Here is an 18985-nt window from a genome sequence, read left to right on the forward strand (position 1 = left end):
TGATCTGAATTTTTATTAATTCCAAGTTAATTTGCTACTATAACATATATGATGATTTTTAAAATGAGGTGCTTAAGACTAACAATATTTTAAATAAAACAAAAAACCCCTCTTTTCTCTCTCATGTGTTTCTTTCATATACAGTAGTTCTTTCTTACTGAGATTTATAATAATTCATCAGAAAGACTACTGAAAAGATCAGGGACCTGAAAGTTACTTTTAGCTTTCAGAATAAAAAGTTGATTTCGTTACTTATCTGAACTTATCCCATCAGAACCATCCAACCTACCTCTCTAAAATTAGTCATGCTGTAGTCAGCTTCAACTAGAAGCGTTCCTCCCACTGGTCCATTAAGTTCAAAGAAGGCCTGGCTGATGAGAACGGGTATTCTATCCAATTTATGTGTAGGAAGGGAAGTTCAGGCAATGACTGAGAAACTGAGTAATGATAGCATGTAGGAAAGAATGCAAACAAAGACAATGTCAGATACTTTAACAGAGCACAAAACTAGGAGTGCTCATTTATTCTTTGCTTTGCTCTGAAAACAAATAATAAAAATGCAGACTTTAGGTTAATGAAATAAAAATCTTGCCAAGGTATATGTATATATACACAGAGAGCCCAAGGCTGGCTGTCAGCACCCCTAGGAGTCTGTAATTACACACCAACAGGTAGAGACTCATATTGTGACTGCATGGGTTTGTTTTTAACTATTAACAAAGAAAAGTATTTAAAAACCTCCTTACCCAAATATTTGTCAGTAGAGTTTCTAAATTCAATTATCACCAACCCCTGCTTTTTAAACTTGGCTTCTCAATGCAAAAACTAAAAGCCATACAAATTTCCCTTAACTAAATCAAAATGATTCTAAATTCAAAATCAAGAACCAAGGAAGCATAAAAATTTTTTCTTAGTCTTTGGTCAGCGAAGGTAGAATAAGACTGTAGCAGAAAAAGAGGGCCTTCTTTTAACCCACTACCCTAATCAAAAATCCAAAGAACCCTACAGTAACATTTGTGGTAGGTTGAATAACAGCCCTTCAAAGACATCCTTGTCCTAATCCATGGAACTTGTGGATGTGTTACCTTCTTTTGCAGATGTGGTTAGGTTAAGGATCTTGAGCTGGAGAGACCATCCTGGTTCATCCAGGAGGGCCCAATGCAATCACAAGGGTCCTTACAAGAGGGAAGTAAGAGGATCAGATTAGGAGTGGGAGATGTGACAATGGAAACAGGAGGTGGAAGTGTGATGTAAGGTCTGGAGGCAAGGAATGCAGGAGGCCTCCATGAGCTGAAAAAGGCAAGGAGATGAATCCTCCAAAGCCTCCAGATGGAACCAGTTCCACCAATACCTTGGTTTCAGCCCCACAGGATTCATTTTAGATTTCTGACCTCCAGAACTGTAAGATAAACTTGTATTGTTTCAAGTCACTAAGTGTGTGGTAATTTGTTACAGTAACAATAGATAATTAACACAACGTTTTATTACACTTTTAAGGACTGTGAAGCTTAGTAGGTGTTATTACCATTAATTTAATTGAAACTACAATGAATAATTACAAAAGAGGGTTTGAAATTGTCAGGCCTTTCTACCCTACCCACCCCTGTGAGAACTGTCAGCATCTAGAGAGCTTTAGAGAATATAAAACAGATGTAAGGGCAAAGGAAAAACATGATTTCATGTAAGATAAAGAAAGCATCTAGGGCTTCCCTGGTGGCGCAGTGGTTGAGAATCCGCCTGCCTATGCAGGGGTCATGGGTTCGTGCCCTGGTCCGGGAGGGTCCCACATGCCGCGGAGCAACTAAGCCCGTGAGCCATGGCCGCTAGGCCTGCGCGTCCGGAGCCTGTGCTCCGCAACGGGAGAGGCCACAGCAGTGAGAGGCCCGCATACCGCAAAAAAAAAAAAAAAAAAAAAAAGAAAGCATCTAATTCCTGTCTACTATGTATTGAGCAAATACAGAACTCAAAGAGCTTACAACTATAAAAGTTCTAATCATCCCAACTTAGATAAACAAAAGGCTAGGTGACATTCTGAGGATGTAAAAGTAGAGCCTGTAAAGTGAGCAGAGTTATGAACACAAAAGAAACTGTCAGAAGAATCAACAACCTACAAGGGTACACATAGGTACTTTGACCTATAATATAATATGAATTTGAACTCTGAATCCCCACCCAGTTAAGGAGGGAAATCTTCAGAATTGCTTCTTACCTAGGCTTTTCAAGACAGTTATATTCTAGCTAAAGTTCTGTTTTCTATATGAGATTCCAGTCCTTTTTTATCTGGAAGACGAGGGACATACAATGCAATACCAAAAATTGTCAGAAAAACAAAAATGGTTTATTTTCATATTTATAGTTTCTATATAAACTGCAGTCACTTTCTTCTATCAATAGGTGGTGAGCTTGCATTGGTTAGGCAAATGCTGACAGTTTACTAAAATTGAAGTATGAGTAGAGTGAGGCAGTGAAAAGTGCTTTTTTAGGCACTGTCAGATGAGCAGATGAATGAAATTTGAGGATAAAAAGAGATGGACTGCCTTTAAACCACTGTAAGATCTATTCTTCTTAAATGATCATAAAACCACAGTCTTAAGGATAAGCATGCATGGGCTTCCCTGGTGGTGCAGTGATTGAGAGTCCGCCTGCCGATGCAGGGGACACGGGTTCGTGCCCCGGTCCGGGAAGATCCCACATGCCGCGGAGCGGCTGGGCCCGTGAGCTGTGGCCGCTGAGCCTGCGCGTCCGGAGCCTGTGCTCCGCAACGGGAGAGGCCACAACAGTGAGAGGCCCGCGTACCGCAAACAAAAAACAAACAAAAAAAAGAATAAGCATGCTCTGTATCAGCAGTGACACAAATCAACCTTCTCAAGTGAAGGTGAGAAGGCACACAATTTTATCAGTTTTTTTTTTTTTACTACTTTATCCTATATTTTGTTCCTTATTTAAAAATTACTTTTTTCTTCTTTCTTCCCAACCTAGTTGCATCCCAAACTACATAAAAAATAGCATCAATGTATTTTGAAAGCTCATTAATTTTCAAGCCACACACACACACACACACACACACACACACACAAATCCTTTTCATAATACTTCTCTCTGAATAGATGAAACAGATAATCCCTTGCTTTTAAGAACCTTGAAGGAAAAGCTGCTTCACTCCTATTTCACATCCTCAGCATACTTCTCACCTGCTATTTTGATATTCAGATTGGCATCCAGTAGCAAATTTTCAGCTTTTAGATCACGATGAACAATATTCCGACAGTGACAAAAATAGACAGCTGCGACAATCTGTTTGAACTTCCGACGGGCCTCCTTTTCTGCCATTCTGCCATGGGCCACCAGGTGGTCTGCAGTGAAGAGGAATACCGTCAGTTCTTGTTTTGGGGACAGGGGTATAATTTCAAAAGGTAGACAGGAGGAGTGATGCAAGCGGGCCCAGCAAATGAATGAGTCAAAGATGTAAAACAAACAAATGGAAAACAATACACTTACAGTCCTGATTGGTATCTATAAAAATTCATTAGTAATGAGCACCCAGACTTCATTAAGTATAAATCCCACGACACATGCATATGCATAAGAATACACTCGCCCTACCACAAGGAAGGAAGAGCTGTGAGGGACGCACGTACTGGGTAATGGTTTTCTTCAAGGATCGTAACACTCAACACCTTCCTGTTCATAGTTGCAAAAGATTACATATACACAGCAAACGTGCACATGAAGATAAGTATCAGCAATATTTCCTGTGCTAAAGGGTGAGTCAAAAAGCAGAGTCACAATAATCAATCATTTTAGGAAAGAATAGACAGAAATTAGTCATTGCTGAGAGGGGAAAACCTGCTTTATATAGGATTCTGTTTAGGCTAATATCACTTCTGCTTTCTCAAAGGTTTACAATTTGACATAAAAATGTACTTATTTGGTGACTATTCTCTGGAATGCATAGTGATATGCCTGCATCTTTACATTTGCATTTATTGTGCTTACCAAATATTTTTTAAACTATATTAATTTTTACAGATAACATCAATAGAAAACCAAGTGAAGTTTCTACCACTTTAAATGAAATAATTTCATTGGCTATGTCACTAACTAAGGTATAACAAAAGAATTTACACGTGATAAACCTTGTAATTCTATAAATCAGGCTACCCTCTATATTTAAAAAGGAATTGATTGACATATAATCAATGTCATAAGTTCTATAACATTTTTCTAATAGTGGAAGTAGGTTTATATTGAATCAATGACATACATATCCTTAACCCAGTTCTTTATCTAACAACATAAACGGATCACGACAGCTGATGGGATTAGAAATGTCAGTGACACAGTTTGCTCTGTTTGAAATCTGTAATAGCCCATCAGCACTATCCTTAAATCAACTGATCTAGCTGGAAAAAAGACACATTTGCCACCATAAGCATCCTGAGATAGTGGGAAAATGGAAAATTAGACAATATAAGTGTATTATTTTTTGTTTTTTAATAGTAGTTTCGGTAATACTACCCAATTGTTTTGGCACCATCTCCATCCCCCATGGGACCAGTCAGGTATATCTTTTCTTCATCACAAAGAAGAACTTTGAGATAAAACATATGCACCAGTAATGACTGACAAGATTAAGAGCTTAGGACAAGAAATGGAGGGGGGGGTGGTTTGAAGAAGGGGGCAAATGACAATCCACCCACATATCAGATTTTCAAATAATTCAAACTACATTCTGACCACAACGGACATTAAACTTTGGAGACAAATACTACAGAAGTTTTAAGAACAGTGTTATAAGTAGTTTATTTAAATTATTAAGAAAGACCCCCCTCAAAGGAGTTGTTATAATTGTTAGAGTTATCCGTGACCCACACATAAGATCTATGAAGCATTTCCCTCAAAAACAATCATTATTATGGCCAAGATCACCAATCTGGTAGAAAGAAAGAGAAAATAAGAAGTCTTTAGCTTAGATGTTAAAAGGACCAGGATACAGCTTTCTACAGGAGTTCAGAAGTGGTGATAAATGAGCTCACACTCTGGTATGTTTAGGCTTCTGGTGAGATCTGTCAAATGAATTTCAAACAACACAAAGTCCCCAACTAGGGACAGGGAGTGAATACAAGCTGTTGAAGAACTGGACGTCCATCAGATGTGGACACCATGCTCTACTTGAAGAGGCCATTCTCTCTAACAGTACCTGCTCCTTTGACCCACTATTTCTCTTAACCCAAGGCCTAATTATTCTAATAATGTGCTTTAGCTGCTAAACCTTGTCTAATTAAAGAGCTTTGAAGAGACAGCTATTCTTGAGAAACACAAAAATAAACCCTTATGAAGGTTTACCATCAGAAGCTCATTTGGGCAAGCCACCCATTAATTAAAATGCCCAGGAGACATTCATCTGGCAGTAAATACTAATTACCAGAAGACATCAAAGAGCTTCTTAAATACAACAGAATGATTAATTTAGCAATTTCCAAAATAAGTGATTTTCTTTTATTAAAAAAATCTCTTTGTCATTTCTAAGTACTTTGTTTTCCTAAAATGATTGGAAAGTTCTCAAAAATGTTACATAGGCCAGGAGCTGGTAGAATGCAGCCTAGTTCTGTTTTATCTCTACAATGACACATTGGTTGTCCTTGGATGAATCATTTATACTGCCAATATTACCACCTCTTGATCTGCTAAACAGAAATAAATTCTGTTACATGCTATGGCCAAAGAAAGAATAGCATATTTGGGAATAAACTTGTACTTTGACTGGGAGTTATCATATATGACATAATTTTCAATTTCAAAGACATTTAAAAAGCTATTTTTTAAGAAGGTCCACTCATTACTACACAAATACTATTTCAGCATTTGGTTAATAGATCATAAGGATCTTTGTTCAGGATTCTGTAGTGCTTGAAAGTGATTATTATTATACACCAATTGTACTGTTACACGGTTCTGGTTACAAGGTATTTGTGATAGCACACTGGGTAAAATGGCTTAAACTATATAGTGCTTTCCCTAAAGATACCTACAGTATCCCTACAGCTATGAATATAAAGAAGATACACAATTTACTTTTTTTTTTTATGTTGGGGGTAGGAGTTTATTAACTAATTTATTTATTTTTGCTGTGTTGGGTCCTCGTTTCTGTGCGAGGGCTTTCTCTAGTTGCGGTGAGCAGGGGCCACTCTTCTTCGCGGTACGCGGGCCTCTCACCATCGCAGCCTCTCTTGTTGCGGAGCACAGGCTCCAGACGCGCAGGCTCAGTTAGTTGTGGCTCACGGGCCTAGTTGCTCCGCGGCATGTGGGATCCTCCCAGACCAGGGCTCGAACCCATGTCCCCTGCATCAGCAGGCAGATTCTCAACCACTGTGCCACCAGGGAAGCCCACAATTTACTTTTTTAAAAAAATGTGTTGTCTGCAAACGTCAGATGTTTCTTACTAGCCACTGTGTTTGATGTTTAAGTTCTCTCTTCTTTGGGAACGTTGTGCTCTTCCCCACATACAGGACCTTCATACTGGCTCAATGTCATTCAGACTTTAGCCTCTGCTTTTATTTTTGCCCATATTATTACCACCACCCCCACCACCACCACCCCGCTCCAGCCCCTGTGAGTCTGCTTTCAGTGTAAACCTACAGGGTCTAGTGGGTGTGCCAGGAAGCCAGCAGCCTGCAGTGGTTTTTGGTCCCTGCTGAAATTGCCTTTCAGCTGCCTGCTGACAAATGGCTGCTTTATGTTCATGTGTGCTCCATAGCATAGTCAGGCAGCAAAAATTGTTCAAGTTCAAATATGACATTTAACTTTCAGCGAAGAAACCCAGAGCAGTAGTAGTCCAGCTTGGACTCAACACAAAATCACAGCATGTGAATACATACTGGGGTAATTTCAGAAGGCAAATGAAACAAATAGCTCCCGAGCCACTCAACATTCAAAGTAAAATACATTCTGCAACTTGTCAGGATAAACCCACTTGCAAGGAACTCTAAAGAGTTGTTCTGCTTCTTCTGGACGGCTTAGTGAGCTAGTTCTCCGAAACACTGGGCGAGACGCCACCCATACCTCCAGTCCCAAACACCCCACCCTGCAACCATGACCCACACCCCTGAGTCTAGACAATCTTCAATCCATCACCTAAGTCCCTTTTCACCATCAATTAACTACTACCCTATTTAGTTGCCATTATACCTCTGGGGGAAATTTAAAGTTTTTCTCTATCACAGCTTCAACCATTTCAACCCAGACACGGATGAGGTGACTCTCAATTAAAAGGAGAAAACGGTTCTCCTGTTTTCAAGCTCTTACCAAAAGTAAGGAGCCTGTGAAATAAAAACAAAACAACACAACAACAAAAAAAGAAAAAAGTAAGGAGTCTAAGTTCTCTTTCTCACTTTCCAATCACCATAAATAACTTGGCACTGGATTCCTGTAATCTTTTTTTATCTGTTCTTCCTTACAAAATCAAAAGTAGTTAGTGACACTAAGGGATTTATATACCTCATGAGGAGTATATTATTAGAAGCAGAGGGAATGAATTCTGAAGTTTCAAGAGTATTAGAGCACCAACGTTTATAAAGTTTGCTTCAGAATTCACTGCTTTTTTCACAGTGAATTGCTTCAAATTCACTGTTTGTAATTTTGTCCCAATCTGACTCAGGAAGAAATATCTTGTGGTACAGTTAGATTCTAACCTTTCAAAGAGCAAAAATACACATAAGGCAGTCTTAATGTCCCTAGACCAGCCTTGCTGGAGTGTCAGAGGCATGCCACTAATGGGGTAGCGGTGGGAAGCCAACATTTCTTAAAATAAGTCACTTTCCCACTATAAACAGACAGTGTCTCCATTTGTCTGCTAAGTCTACAACTTCTAAGATCCAAAACACTAGCTGAAAATGAACATACCCCGATAGCAGGTCAAGCAACAGGGCAGAAACTTTTCATTTTTCATGATGAAGAAATAACCCAGTCTAGAATGGGGAAAAGGCGGCTCATGTGCTAAGCTTAGGTGGCTACCTGGAAAGATTTCTGCCAATTCCAAGCTAACCACAGCTAGCAGTTCTTTGCTTTGCCACTCAGTTCTATCATTTCTTCTTTCTACACTCATGGAAACGACTTCCTGTTTATCCAACAAATGCATCTTTCCAAAAGAGTCAGGGCGAGGCCAAGATAGCTCCGCTTCCTGGGAGAAGGTTAACAACAGTGCACTCAAATGTCACACTGTCCCAAACCCTCGGAGGCCCCAAGCTGCCAAAGACTAGAGGAAGAGGGCTTGTTATTTGGTTTTCCTTGCCAAGATTTCAACTACCTCATACCAGGCTTCTTTACTTGTTGCTGCTGCTGGTTACCATCTCTTTTCTTCATCCTTCCAGTGGTTCAGGCCAAAAACCTTGCTGTCGTCTTTCATTCTCTTTCTTCCACACCCCACATCCAATCCATCAGCAGATTTTATAAACTCTGCTGTCAAAATACACCCAGAATTCAACTATGCCTCACCCTTATCCCCACTCCACTCTAGTGCCACCAACCTAGCCCAATAGCCATTATCTCCCTCCTGGTTTACTGTAGTAACCTTAGAATAAACTCCTAACCAGTATCCCTGATTCTGCCCTTGGCTCACTGCGATCTACTCTCAAAATGACAGCCAAAATAAGAAGTCTTTTTTTTTTTTTAACTTTTTTCTTTTGAAATAATTACAGATTCACAGGAAGCTGCAGAGATAGTACAGAGAGAGCCCATGTACCCTTCACCCAGTTCCCCCCAATAGTTAAATCTTACATAATTATAGAACAATATCAAAACCCAGAACTTGACATGGGTAGAATATGTGCATACTCCTATGTCATTTTATCACATGTATAGATTTGTGGAACTACCACTGCAACCAAGATACAGAATTATTTGGAGTTACTCATTACTGAGTATTCTTGCAGGCATACAAACAAAATGTCCACTATTACTTTTTTCTGTCTTTCCCCAATATTAAACTTTTTCCTTCAGCGTTCTGAGAAAACACAATTTCTTTCTGATTCACTTACAGTCACAAGATATGCTTTAGTTCTAAAAGTTTTAAGCTAGAACTATTTCTATTTTTTTCCTATGCCTTCTTACTCATACAAAAGAGCTTTGCATGTGATGGATGCTTAATAACTACAGATTAACTCAGGGAATATCCATCAGAGGAAAGACTATATACATATTTTTTTATTCTTCATCTTGCCACTAACAAAGTTTGTAAACTAAGCATGGTTTATGTTAAGGCTTTATAAAAAAAATGCTATTCTTTTTATACAAAGTCTGTTTACATTAATGTATAAAGGAGGATTTGTTTTCTTATAGTTTCTTACAAAAATATTTCTAGACTAAGTATAAGCCCAGGTAGCCTATGAAATAGGATCCCGTATATTCTTAAAGGCCTTTCAAGAAAGTTATTCAGACTCCTCATATATAGTACAAATGTTTCTCGTGCTACACCAATATACTAGCAAAGGTGGGTTAGCTAATTTTGTAATACAGAGATTCTTCCCTGATTCCTAGTATAATCTGCAGGTTCCAAATCCAGCTCATTCTTTCTCTGAAGCTTTCCCTAACCTGCTCATCTACTCTAGAAGAACTGATCCACAATTTGGCATTTAGCCTATACACCTCTGTAACATCAGTGAACAACTGTATTACAGTTGTTTCTTAACATGTGTATCTCCCTCTCTAGACCAGGGATTCTTAGTCCACGGATGGGTTTCCATCCACGAATCCTGTAAGGTAAAGGAAAATATGGATAGTGTGCTTCCATTTGTGTAGTAAGGAAGAGGAAATACAAATATGTATGTGGGTGTATGTGTGTATATTTAATTTATATTTTCTAAAGGAAGTAATATTAAGTGAGAAACTTCTTAAAATGGTTACTTATAAGGGAATGGAAAAGGGGTGGAAGCTAGAATTTCCTGAATGTACCCTTTTTTTATAGTTTTAGTCCTGAAAACATGTAATGTCTTAAATAACTTACACAATTCAGAATTGAGTCAATGAGAAGAAAAATTTCTAAAAATTGAAAGCAAATTGGAAATAAAAAAGAATGTAACTCTGAGTTAAGTTGTGACATAACCAGAAAATAATTTTTTTAAGTGACAATTGAACGCAGTATTTTGCCTATGCATCTTGAATGGGCTATATCCTGAGGACAAAAAGAACCAGTAGTCTCTTTAATATTTGTAATAATATTGGTATTACTTTGAGTCAGTCTTGCCCTCACTCTCCTATGAAATATGTAATTACGTTAAAGTCCTTTGAAACCACAAATTTTCAGCATAAGAGAAATGAGACACAAATACATAATATTCAGGAAGTAGAAACACTGAAATCTTAAATTTCAATTGGAATGTTAGTACAAACTTGTATTTTACTTTTCTCACTATAAAAACCACATATTTGCTACCTCTGTGCCCTAAACAGGCCTCTAAGCAATGACAACCCAGTAGTTATATAAGCATCCCTAGAGGACAGGTTGAAGGAACCAGAGCTCCCAGGAGAAATGTTTGATTCCAGGTCTGAGACAGGAAGTGTTCAAGATAAGCCTGGAATATCTTATCTAAAAGCAAGGAAGCTATTAAAGACTACTGGGATCAGGGACTTCCCTGGTGGCGCAGTGGTTAAGAATCCTCCTGCTAATGCAGGGGACACGGGTTCGAGCCCTGGTCCAGGAAGATCCCACGTGCCTCAGTGCAACCAAGCCCGTGCGCCACAGCTACTGAGCCTGCGCTCTAGAGCCTGCAAGCCACAACTACTGAGCTCAAGTGCCACAACTACTGAGCCTGCATGCCTAGAGCCCGTGCTCTGCAATAAGAGAGGCCACCGCAATAAGAAGGCTGCGCACCGCAATGAAGACTAGCCCCCAATCTCCGCAACTAGAGAAAGCCCACGTGCAGCAACAAAGACCCAAAGCAGCCAAAAATAAATAAATTAATTTTTAAAGAAAAAAGAAAGAAAGAAAGCTATGTGCAAACACATAGCTTTTAAAAAAAAGACTACTGGGGTTGTGTCAAAAGAACACAGGAGTCAACTTTAAAGAGGCTTTCCGCTAGCTAAGTGGAGTACTTTGAGCATCAAAAGAGTAATAACTCAATGGACTGAAACACTTCAAACATGTTAAAATCTGTAAGTTCATAATGATATTACAAAATAAACGAATAAAAATCAACTTCATTGGTCACCACTGGTGACTGCTAGGGTACCAGTTCATTATTCTGAAATTTAATACATAATGAAAAAGAATCAAGCATTTATTTTGCCTTTATTGTAGTTTCTAAATAGTTTATAGGCAAAGTTCTTTACAGAAGAATTAGAGCTAATAAATGCAGAAAGAATGAGAGAATTTAAAAATCACCATTTTGCAATTTCTAATGAAGTAATGTATTTATTAGGCAACTAAATAATAAGAGTGGCTAAAACATTTGATCAAAAGTGGATGAGGGGCTTCCCTGGTGGCGCAGTGGTTGAGAGTCCGCCTGCCGATGCAGGGGACACGGGCTTGTGCCCCGGTCCAGGAAGGTCCCACATGCCGCAGAGCGGCTGGGCCCGTGAGCCGTGGCCGCTGAGCCTGCGCGTCCGGAGTCTGTGCTCCGCAACGGGAGAGGCCACAACAGTGAGAGGCCCGCGTACCACAAAAAAAAAAAAAAAAAAAAAAAAAAAAAAGTGGATGAGAAACTTTATAAAAACTTTATGAAACTTTATACATCAATAAAAATGGTACAGTCGGACATTATACAAATCCTGAAATGATGCAACAGTTAGACTATGATGTATTCCTCTCCCCGACCCCACCAAGGTGACCCTTATTTAACCAAACCACTTTACAAGAAATGGTGAGCCAGAGACAACATGCTGAATGATGCAATAAGGATCCAAATCCAGAATGTGGGAAATTTTACAAGATGATCCAGTTTCTTCAACAAATAAATGGCATAGAAAAAAGAAAAAAAAAAGTGTGATGGCAGGAGAGAGAAGGGGTTGTTATAAAGCATAAAAAATTTAAGATACTTATCAACTCTGGATGTCTGGACTTCGTTGCATCATGATATGAATAAACTATAAATAGATGGTTTCGAGACAATTGGAGAAAGCTACGAAACATGGCCTGCCTATTAGTTAATTTTATTGGGTTTAAGAATGGTATTAGAGACTTTAGTTGATTATGAAGGATTAGGTGATACTGGATTTACTCTCCCACTTTAACCAACTATAAAATTTGGACTGTTTGCAGACACTGGGCAATGACCAACAAAAGGCTATGATTCTTCAGAGAAAGAAAGCACAAGAGTTGAGCCCAATATTCACCCCAAACCACAACCTATGAAAACAGATCAGAGTTAGGAGTTAGGGGCTGGTAAGGCAGTTAGAATTTAGGTGGCAGGAGAGCAGAGAAAGAGAAAGAAGCAGAGGAGGAACATCAAAAGTTACAAAAGAAATTCTGATGAGGTCTTGGCCAACTCTCAAACTGCATATGAGCAAAAGCAAGACTATAAAAGGCTTAGCATTAAAAAGTTGCTGGGAGGATGAAAGCTAAAGAGAACATTTTAGAGATTATACAGTGCACAGGGGATGCTGGCGTTCAGATACAGCTTACAAGGCAAGACTTTGGTGAATATTCTACACACTCAGCGGACAGCCCAGATCACAACACCCTGGGAGTAAGGACTGTGCCGTGGGAGTAAAGGGCAAAACTAAAACAGAACCAACACAACAATGCCTAAGACTAATAAGCCTCAGCATGATCAAGTTGATTCATCATAATTCAACCTCCTGCCAGAACAAACTGTAGAAGATAACATAATCCAGAGCCTTTATAACGTGTCACTCTTAATACCCAGTATACAATTAAAAAATTACTAGACATGGGAAGAAGTAGGAAAAATGACCAATAATCAAGAGTTTAACGTCAACAGAAGCAGAACCAAAGATGACTTGGATATTGGAGTTAGCAGGCAAGAACTTCAAAAATGACTGTGATTAATATGTTAAAGAAAACACAGGGAAAGATGTACAAAAAGAGTAAGATGGAACATGTCAAAGGAGAATCAGTCTCTAAAATATATATAATTTATAGGGACTTCCCTGGTGGCACAGTGGTTAAGAATCCGCCTGCCACTGCAGGGAACACGGGTTCAAGCCCTGGTCCAGGAAGATCCCACATGCTGTGGAGCAACTAAGCCCACCGTGCACCACAACTACTGAGCCTGCACTCTAAAGCCTGAGAGACACAACTACTGAGCCCGCATGCCACAACTACTGAAGCCCATGTGGCTAGAGCCCGTGCTCCACAACAAGAGAAGCCACCGCAATGAGAAGCCTGCGCACTGCAACAAAGAGTAGCCCCCACTTGCCGCAACTAGAGAAAGCCCATGCGCAGCAACGAAGACCCAACACAGCCAAAAATAAATAAATTAAATAAATAAATTTTTTAAAAATAAAAACATAAAAAATATATAATTTATAAACATATTCTAAAATGGCAAAACACCTGAAATTGAGAACTTATTGGATAGGTTCAACAGCTGGCACAGCAAAAGATAGGATTAGTGACCTTGAAATAAATATTATTGTTAAGTTTTTAAAAATCCTTATATGGAAGAGAAAATATTAAGTATTTATACGTGAAATGATATGATTTCTTGATTTGCTTTGTAATACTTTTAACCAAAAAAAAATTGGGGGAAAGGATGAAACAAAACCAGCAAAATATTGATAACTATCAAAACTAGAAGATGAGTACATCAGAGTCTATTATACTATTCTCTTTCCTCTTACATATATTTGAAAATGCCTATAAAAAGTTTTTAAAAATGGAATCTATCATTTGCACACCTATTTTCATAACAGCATTATGTGCAACAGCCGAAAGGTAGAAACAACCCATGTATCTATCCATCCACAGATGGATTAAAAAAATGTAGCATGTACATACAACGGAATATTACTCAGCTTTAACAAAGAAGGAAATTCTGACATGTGCAACAACATGGATGAACCTTGAGGACTTTACGCTAAGTCGCAACAGGACAAACACTGTATGATTTCACTTATATGAGGTACCTAGAGTAGTCAAACTCAGAGACAGAACATAGAATGGTAGTTGCCAAGGGATGGGAGAAAGGTAAATGGGGAGTTGTTATTTAGTGGGTACAGCAGTTTCAGTTTTGCAAGATGAAAAGAGTTCTGTAGATGGATGGTGGTGATAATGCAAATATAATTAACACCACTGAACTATATACTTAAAAACGGTTACAACAGTAAATTTTATGTTATGTGTATTTTACCACCGTTTTTTAAAAAAACAAAACAAAATCTCTCTCTCTCACTCTCTCTCCCTCTCCCCCTCCCTACCCCACATGCACACACACACAGACACCAGCCCAGAAAATATCTTCAGGATATCAAAGTTTGAAGGCACACTGAAATAAAATGCACTAATTCTAAAAAATGAGGTAAAAATCTCTTTATATAAGTCAAATATTTTAAAATATTATGACTAAAATCTCTTTATTTTTCTAGAAGTTTCACTTCGTCAGAAAAGACATCATTTTCCTTTAAAAAAAAAAAAAACCAGTTCAGAAAACCCTCAGAAAAAATATTAATATAGGAGCCAGGTAAAAATACGCCTTTCGCTCATTCTCTGGGGCATTTATTTTTACGTCATGATAGCACTGACAGGATGGTCAGACGACAACCATGAATAGATAGATATCTGGCAGTAAAGTGAGGTCATCAAACTGTAAGTTTCTAAGCACTAAGCACAGGTGGCTTCCCCATATACCTTGGGCAGGTTACAAACATAAATGCTGAAGTCATGTCTGATATTGAGAAAATAAAACCAAAAAATAAAGAATAATGAATGGGAAATCAATTAGGGAAGGAGATGGAAGTAAATTGTTTTAACTCAGGATGACTGAATGAAATTCAGTGGTACAGTTATTTGCTTCTGTCAGTAAAGCCTTAGAAAACAGCTAGTTTTTGTAGCCAAAGGGAGTAAATAATTTGAGAAAACAGTATTTTAGTTATAAAAATACACAGAATGTCTTGAGGATTAAATAAGAAAAGCATGTTACAACAACAACAAAAAGCACCACCCAAAACACAGTGGTGTGTTCAAATAAACAAATGTGATAGCGTTCTCAAACATTTAGAAGGTTGAAAACATATGTAACACTTAACACAATATCTGGTACAGGATGGTTATACAATTTAGTCTTTCCCATTCTCTGCTCTGCAAGTGAGTCTGAGGGTCCCACAGCATAAATAAATGGCTTTGCAAGAAGTTCTGGGTTCCATACATGCTGACACCTTTAGGAAATGTCATTTTTAAGGCACTGAGAATGTCCATAATAAATCATACAAACTTCAACACAGTACAGTTAAGTTAATAATTTATTTTAAATGCTCATGAGCTCTGCCTGGTATTCAGGAAACTTTTCTTGATAAAGTGCTGGATTTATAACTTCATAGTCTCAAACAGGAAGTTTGGGGATATATATCTCAAGAAATCATACTGTGGAAGTTTTAAATTATGAGTTTAGTGGTTTACAGAGCTAACCAGTTTCTCAATTCTGTTTATAAAATTAAACAGACCCACACTGTCATGGCTGCCCCTTTATAATACAGTGTCAAATAATCATTTCAATAAATCAATTGAATGAGTAATAAATGCTCATTCAATAACATTTATTGAAGCCTATTACATTGCTTAGAATTCATAATCTTTAATGTCTTTCTCTGCAGTTATCCAGAAAACAAAAAGGTGTTTTCCTCCCATGTCAAAAACTCATTTAACTAAAATATGTTAAGGAATAACATGAAAATTCCATGCTTGACTTGGTTATACTTCACTGTGATACAATGAAATAAATATACTGAGTGCCTACTATATGTTAGACACTGCATTAAATAGTGAAGACACAGATGAATAAGATTCAAATGTCACAATCTGCAGTCTAGTGACATTCAGTTAGTCTTTCATTCAACTGATCAATCAATATTTAATGAGCATGTATTCTCCGCCGGGCACTTTTCTAAGTACTAGAGATTTATTAGCAAGGCTCAGAAGTTACAAAGTCCTTACTCTTAAGAGGCTTATATTTTAGTGAGACGAGACAATAAGCAAACAAACAAACAAATAAATAAAGGTCAGTTGGTGATAAGGACCAAGAAGAAAAATAAAGCAAGGAAGGAAATACAGAGTAGTGGGCCAATAGGAAGAGTGAGATTTCAGACAGCATGGCAGGCAAAGACCTCTCTAATAAGGTAACATTTGATAAGATACCTGAAGGAAATGGAAGAGAGAGCCATGTGGATATCTGAGGAAAGAGTATTTCAGGAAGAAGAAATGGGATATGTTAAGGCCTTAAAGTGGGAACATATCCAGAGTTTAATGAACAAGAAAGAGATGCCAATATGAAATGGGGGAGATTACTAGGTGCTAAGGTCAGAGAGGTAGCTGGAAACCAGATAACATAGAGGTTTATAGACTATGCATTTATTCCAAACAGATGAGAAAGCCAATAGAAGTAGAAAGCAGACTGGGAAGATTCCACTTTCATTTTAAAAGAATCATTCTCACTGCAACAGAGGAATCAGGGCAAACTCAGGGAGCCTGGTTAAAGGCTATTACCGTAACCCTAGCAAGAGATACCCTATGTCTTCAGTCAGATTGGTATTGGTGGAGGTGGTGGTAAATGACCAGGTTCAGCATATATTCTGATGGTAGTGTCACCCAGATTTACTGACGGATCTGGCCCGAGGTATGAAAGCAAAAGAGAAATTACGTATGATTCTATAGAAGTTTTTGGTGTGAGCAACTGGATGCACAGTTGCCACTATTGAGACAGGAGACTGGTGAAAAGAAGAAGTTGGTGAATGGAAATCAAGAGTTCAGTTTACATATGTTAAGACTGTGACATCCATTAGACATCCAAGGGGAGATGTCAAGTAAATAGTTGGGCATATAAACCTAGAGTTCAGAGGACAGGTCAGACTGGAGAGTTAAAATTTGGAAGCCGTGGGACTTCCCTGGTGGCCCAGTGGGTAAGAATTCGTACTCCCAATGCAGGGGGCCTGGGTTTGATCCCTGGTTGTGGAACTAGGTCCCTCATGCATGCCGCAATTAAGAGTTAGCATGGGGCTTCCCTGATGGCGCAGTGGTTGAAGTCCGCCTGCCGATGCAGGGGACGCAGGTTCGTGCCCCGGTTCGGGAAGATCCCACATGCCACGGAGCGGCTGGGCCCGTGAGCCATGGCCGCTGAGCCTGCACGTCCGGAGCCTGTGCTCCGCAACAGGAGAGGCCACGACAGTAAGAGGCCCGTGTACCGCCAAAAAAAAAGAGTCAGCGTGTTGCAACTAAGAAGTCCGCATGATGCAACTAAAAAAAAAAAAAAAAAAGATCCCACATGCCACAACTAAAGATCCCATGTGCCACAACTAAGACCTGGCACAGACTAAACAAACAAAAAAACAAATAAATATTTTTTAAAATAAATAAATAAAATTTGGAGGCCAGCAGTTTCATGGGCCATAAAAATCAATTAGGGAGTAGATGTGCATAGAAGAAAAGAGGTCCAAGGACTGCACCAAGCAGCACTCCAAAATTTAGATGTCAGGAAGATGAGGAGGATCTGGCAAAAGAACCATCAGAAGAAAAAGTGATCAGCCAAGGGACTATTGTCTAAATTACTCAGTCTAGTGCCAATAAATACACAGAAATACAAAAGAAAAAAACTTAACTGCAAATAGTGCTATAGTAGAGGTATGCTCAAAGGAAGAAGGAAAAAGGCAATAACTCTCGAGCACAATCAGGGCAGAGTTCACAGAAAGCATAACATTTGAGAAGGGTCATGAACGTTGAGTAGCAATTAATAAAGCAAATAAGGATAGCTGGGCTTTTGTGTCTTGTGTTCCGACACGTCCTACAGATAATCAGCCTTGCAACCAATTCCTCTGAGGACAATCCCTTTATAGACCTTGTGAAGAAAAAAAGGACAGTATTCCACAAGAGATTAGGAAGTAATGTAAACTTGTCTGAGTCCCCACTAGCTTCAGACTACCATGGGACATGCTAGGGTAGCTGCATGTCTTTCTGCCTCTCTTAACCTTCACATTTATCAAAGACAGTGAAACTTATTTCACAGTCCACTGCTTCACCCAGAGTCTGCCAGTCACTTAGGCAATATCCAGAGCCTTGAGGATAATCTATTTGACAATTTAACTTCATGATTACTTGAACCTTCTTTATCTCCAGTGACCTATAACTCCACCAAAGTTCAGCAACTTTCCTATGGTCACATCTTGAACTTGTGTCTGCTTGACACTTTTCTACCTTTGAAATTCTAAACTTCAATAGTATACTCCCCTCTCTCTTAATATAAACTTCTATATCAGCAAAGTTGAACAGAAATAAAATGTGAGCCATTTATATAATTTAAGGTTTTCTAGTAGTCACATTTAAAAAATGACTCATTTTGAAATTAATTTTAAGAATTTATTTTAACTCAATACATCAAAAATATAATCACATTAATAATATAATCACTGCAACATATAAACAGCATAAATATTAGCAATGAGACATTACCTTCTTTTTTTCATACTAAGTCCTCAAACTCCAGTGTGTATTTTACATTTACAGCATATCACATTTCAGACACTAAATTGTCTATAGTCAAGGTGAAATGTCATTTTACCAAAATAAGAGTTGGGTTTTATGGAAAAATGTTTCACACTGTGTGTAGTAAAGAACTGGCCTTGCTCAAAGTGAAGGTCTGGCCTTACTCCTTGGCTTCCAGGAGGTCATCTCTGGGCCTTTGGAATGTTATGCCTGATGGGAGTGTCTTTGCCTGGTCATACCAGATAGTCTAACAATATGATTTAGCATGGGACTGGCCATACCCACAGAGTCTTAGGATGGAGGCTGGCCACACTAGAAGACCAACAATGTGACTTAGGGTGG

General features: G+C 38.6%; 1 protein-coding gene across 7 annotated transcripts in view; it reads right to left on the reverse strand.

The window, feature by feature from the left end:
- The window catches only part of SIK3 (SIK family kinase 3), a 245164-nt gene that overhangs the window by 72550 nt on the left and 153629 nt on the right, over window positions 1-18985 (reverse strand). For all 7 annotated transcript variants that reach the window (XM_067038993.1, XM_067038991.1, XM_059070187.2 and 4 more), the window contains exon 4: window positions 3192-3353. In XM_067038993.1, the coding sequence (XP_066895094.1) occupies window positions 3192-3353 (162 nt within the window). The remainder of the gene's footprint in view (window positions 1-3191; window positions 3354-18985) is intronic.

The sequence above is a fragment of the Kogia breviceps genome, chromosome 7 (genome assembly GCF_026419965.1).
Source record: "Kogia breviceps isolate mKogBre1 chromosome 7, mKogBre1 haplotype 1, whole genome shotgun sequence".
Classification (NCBI taxonomy): domain Eukaryota; kingdom Metazoa; phylum Chordata; class Mammalia; order Artiodactyla; family Physeteridae; genus Kogia; species Kogia breviceps.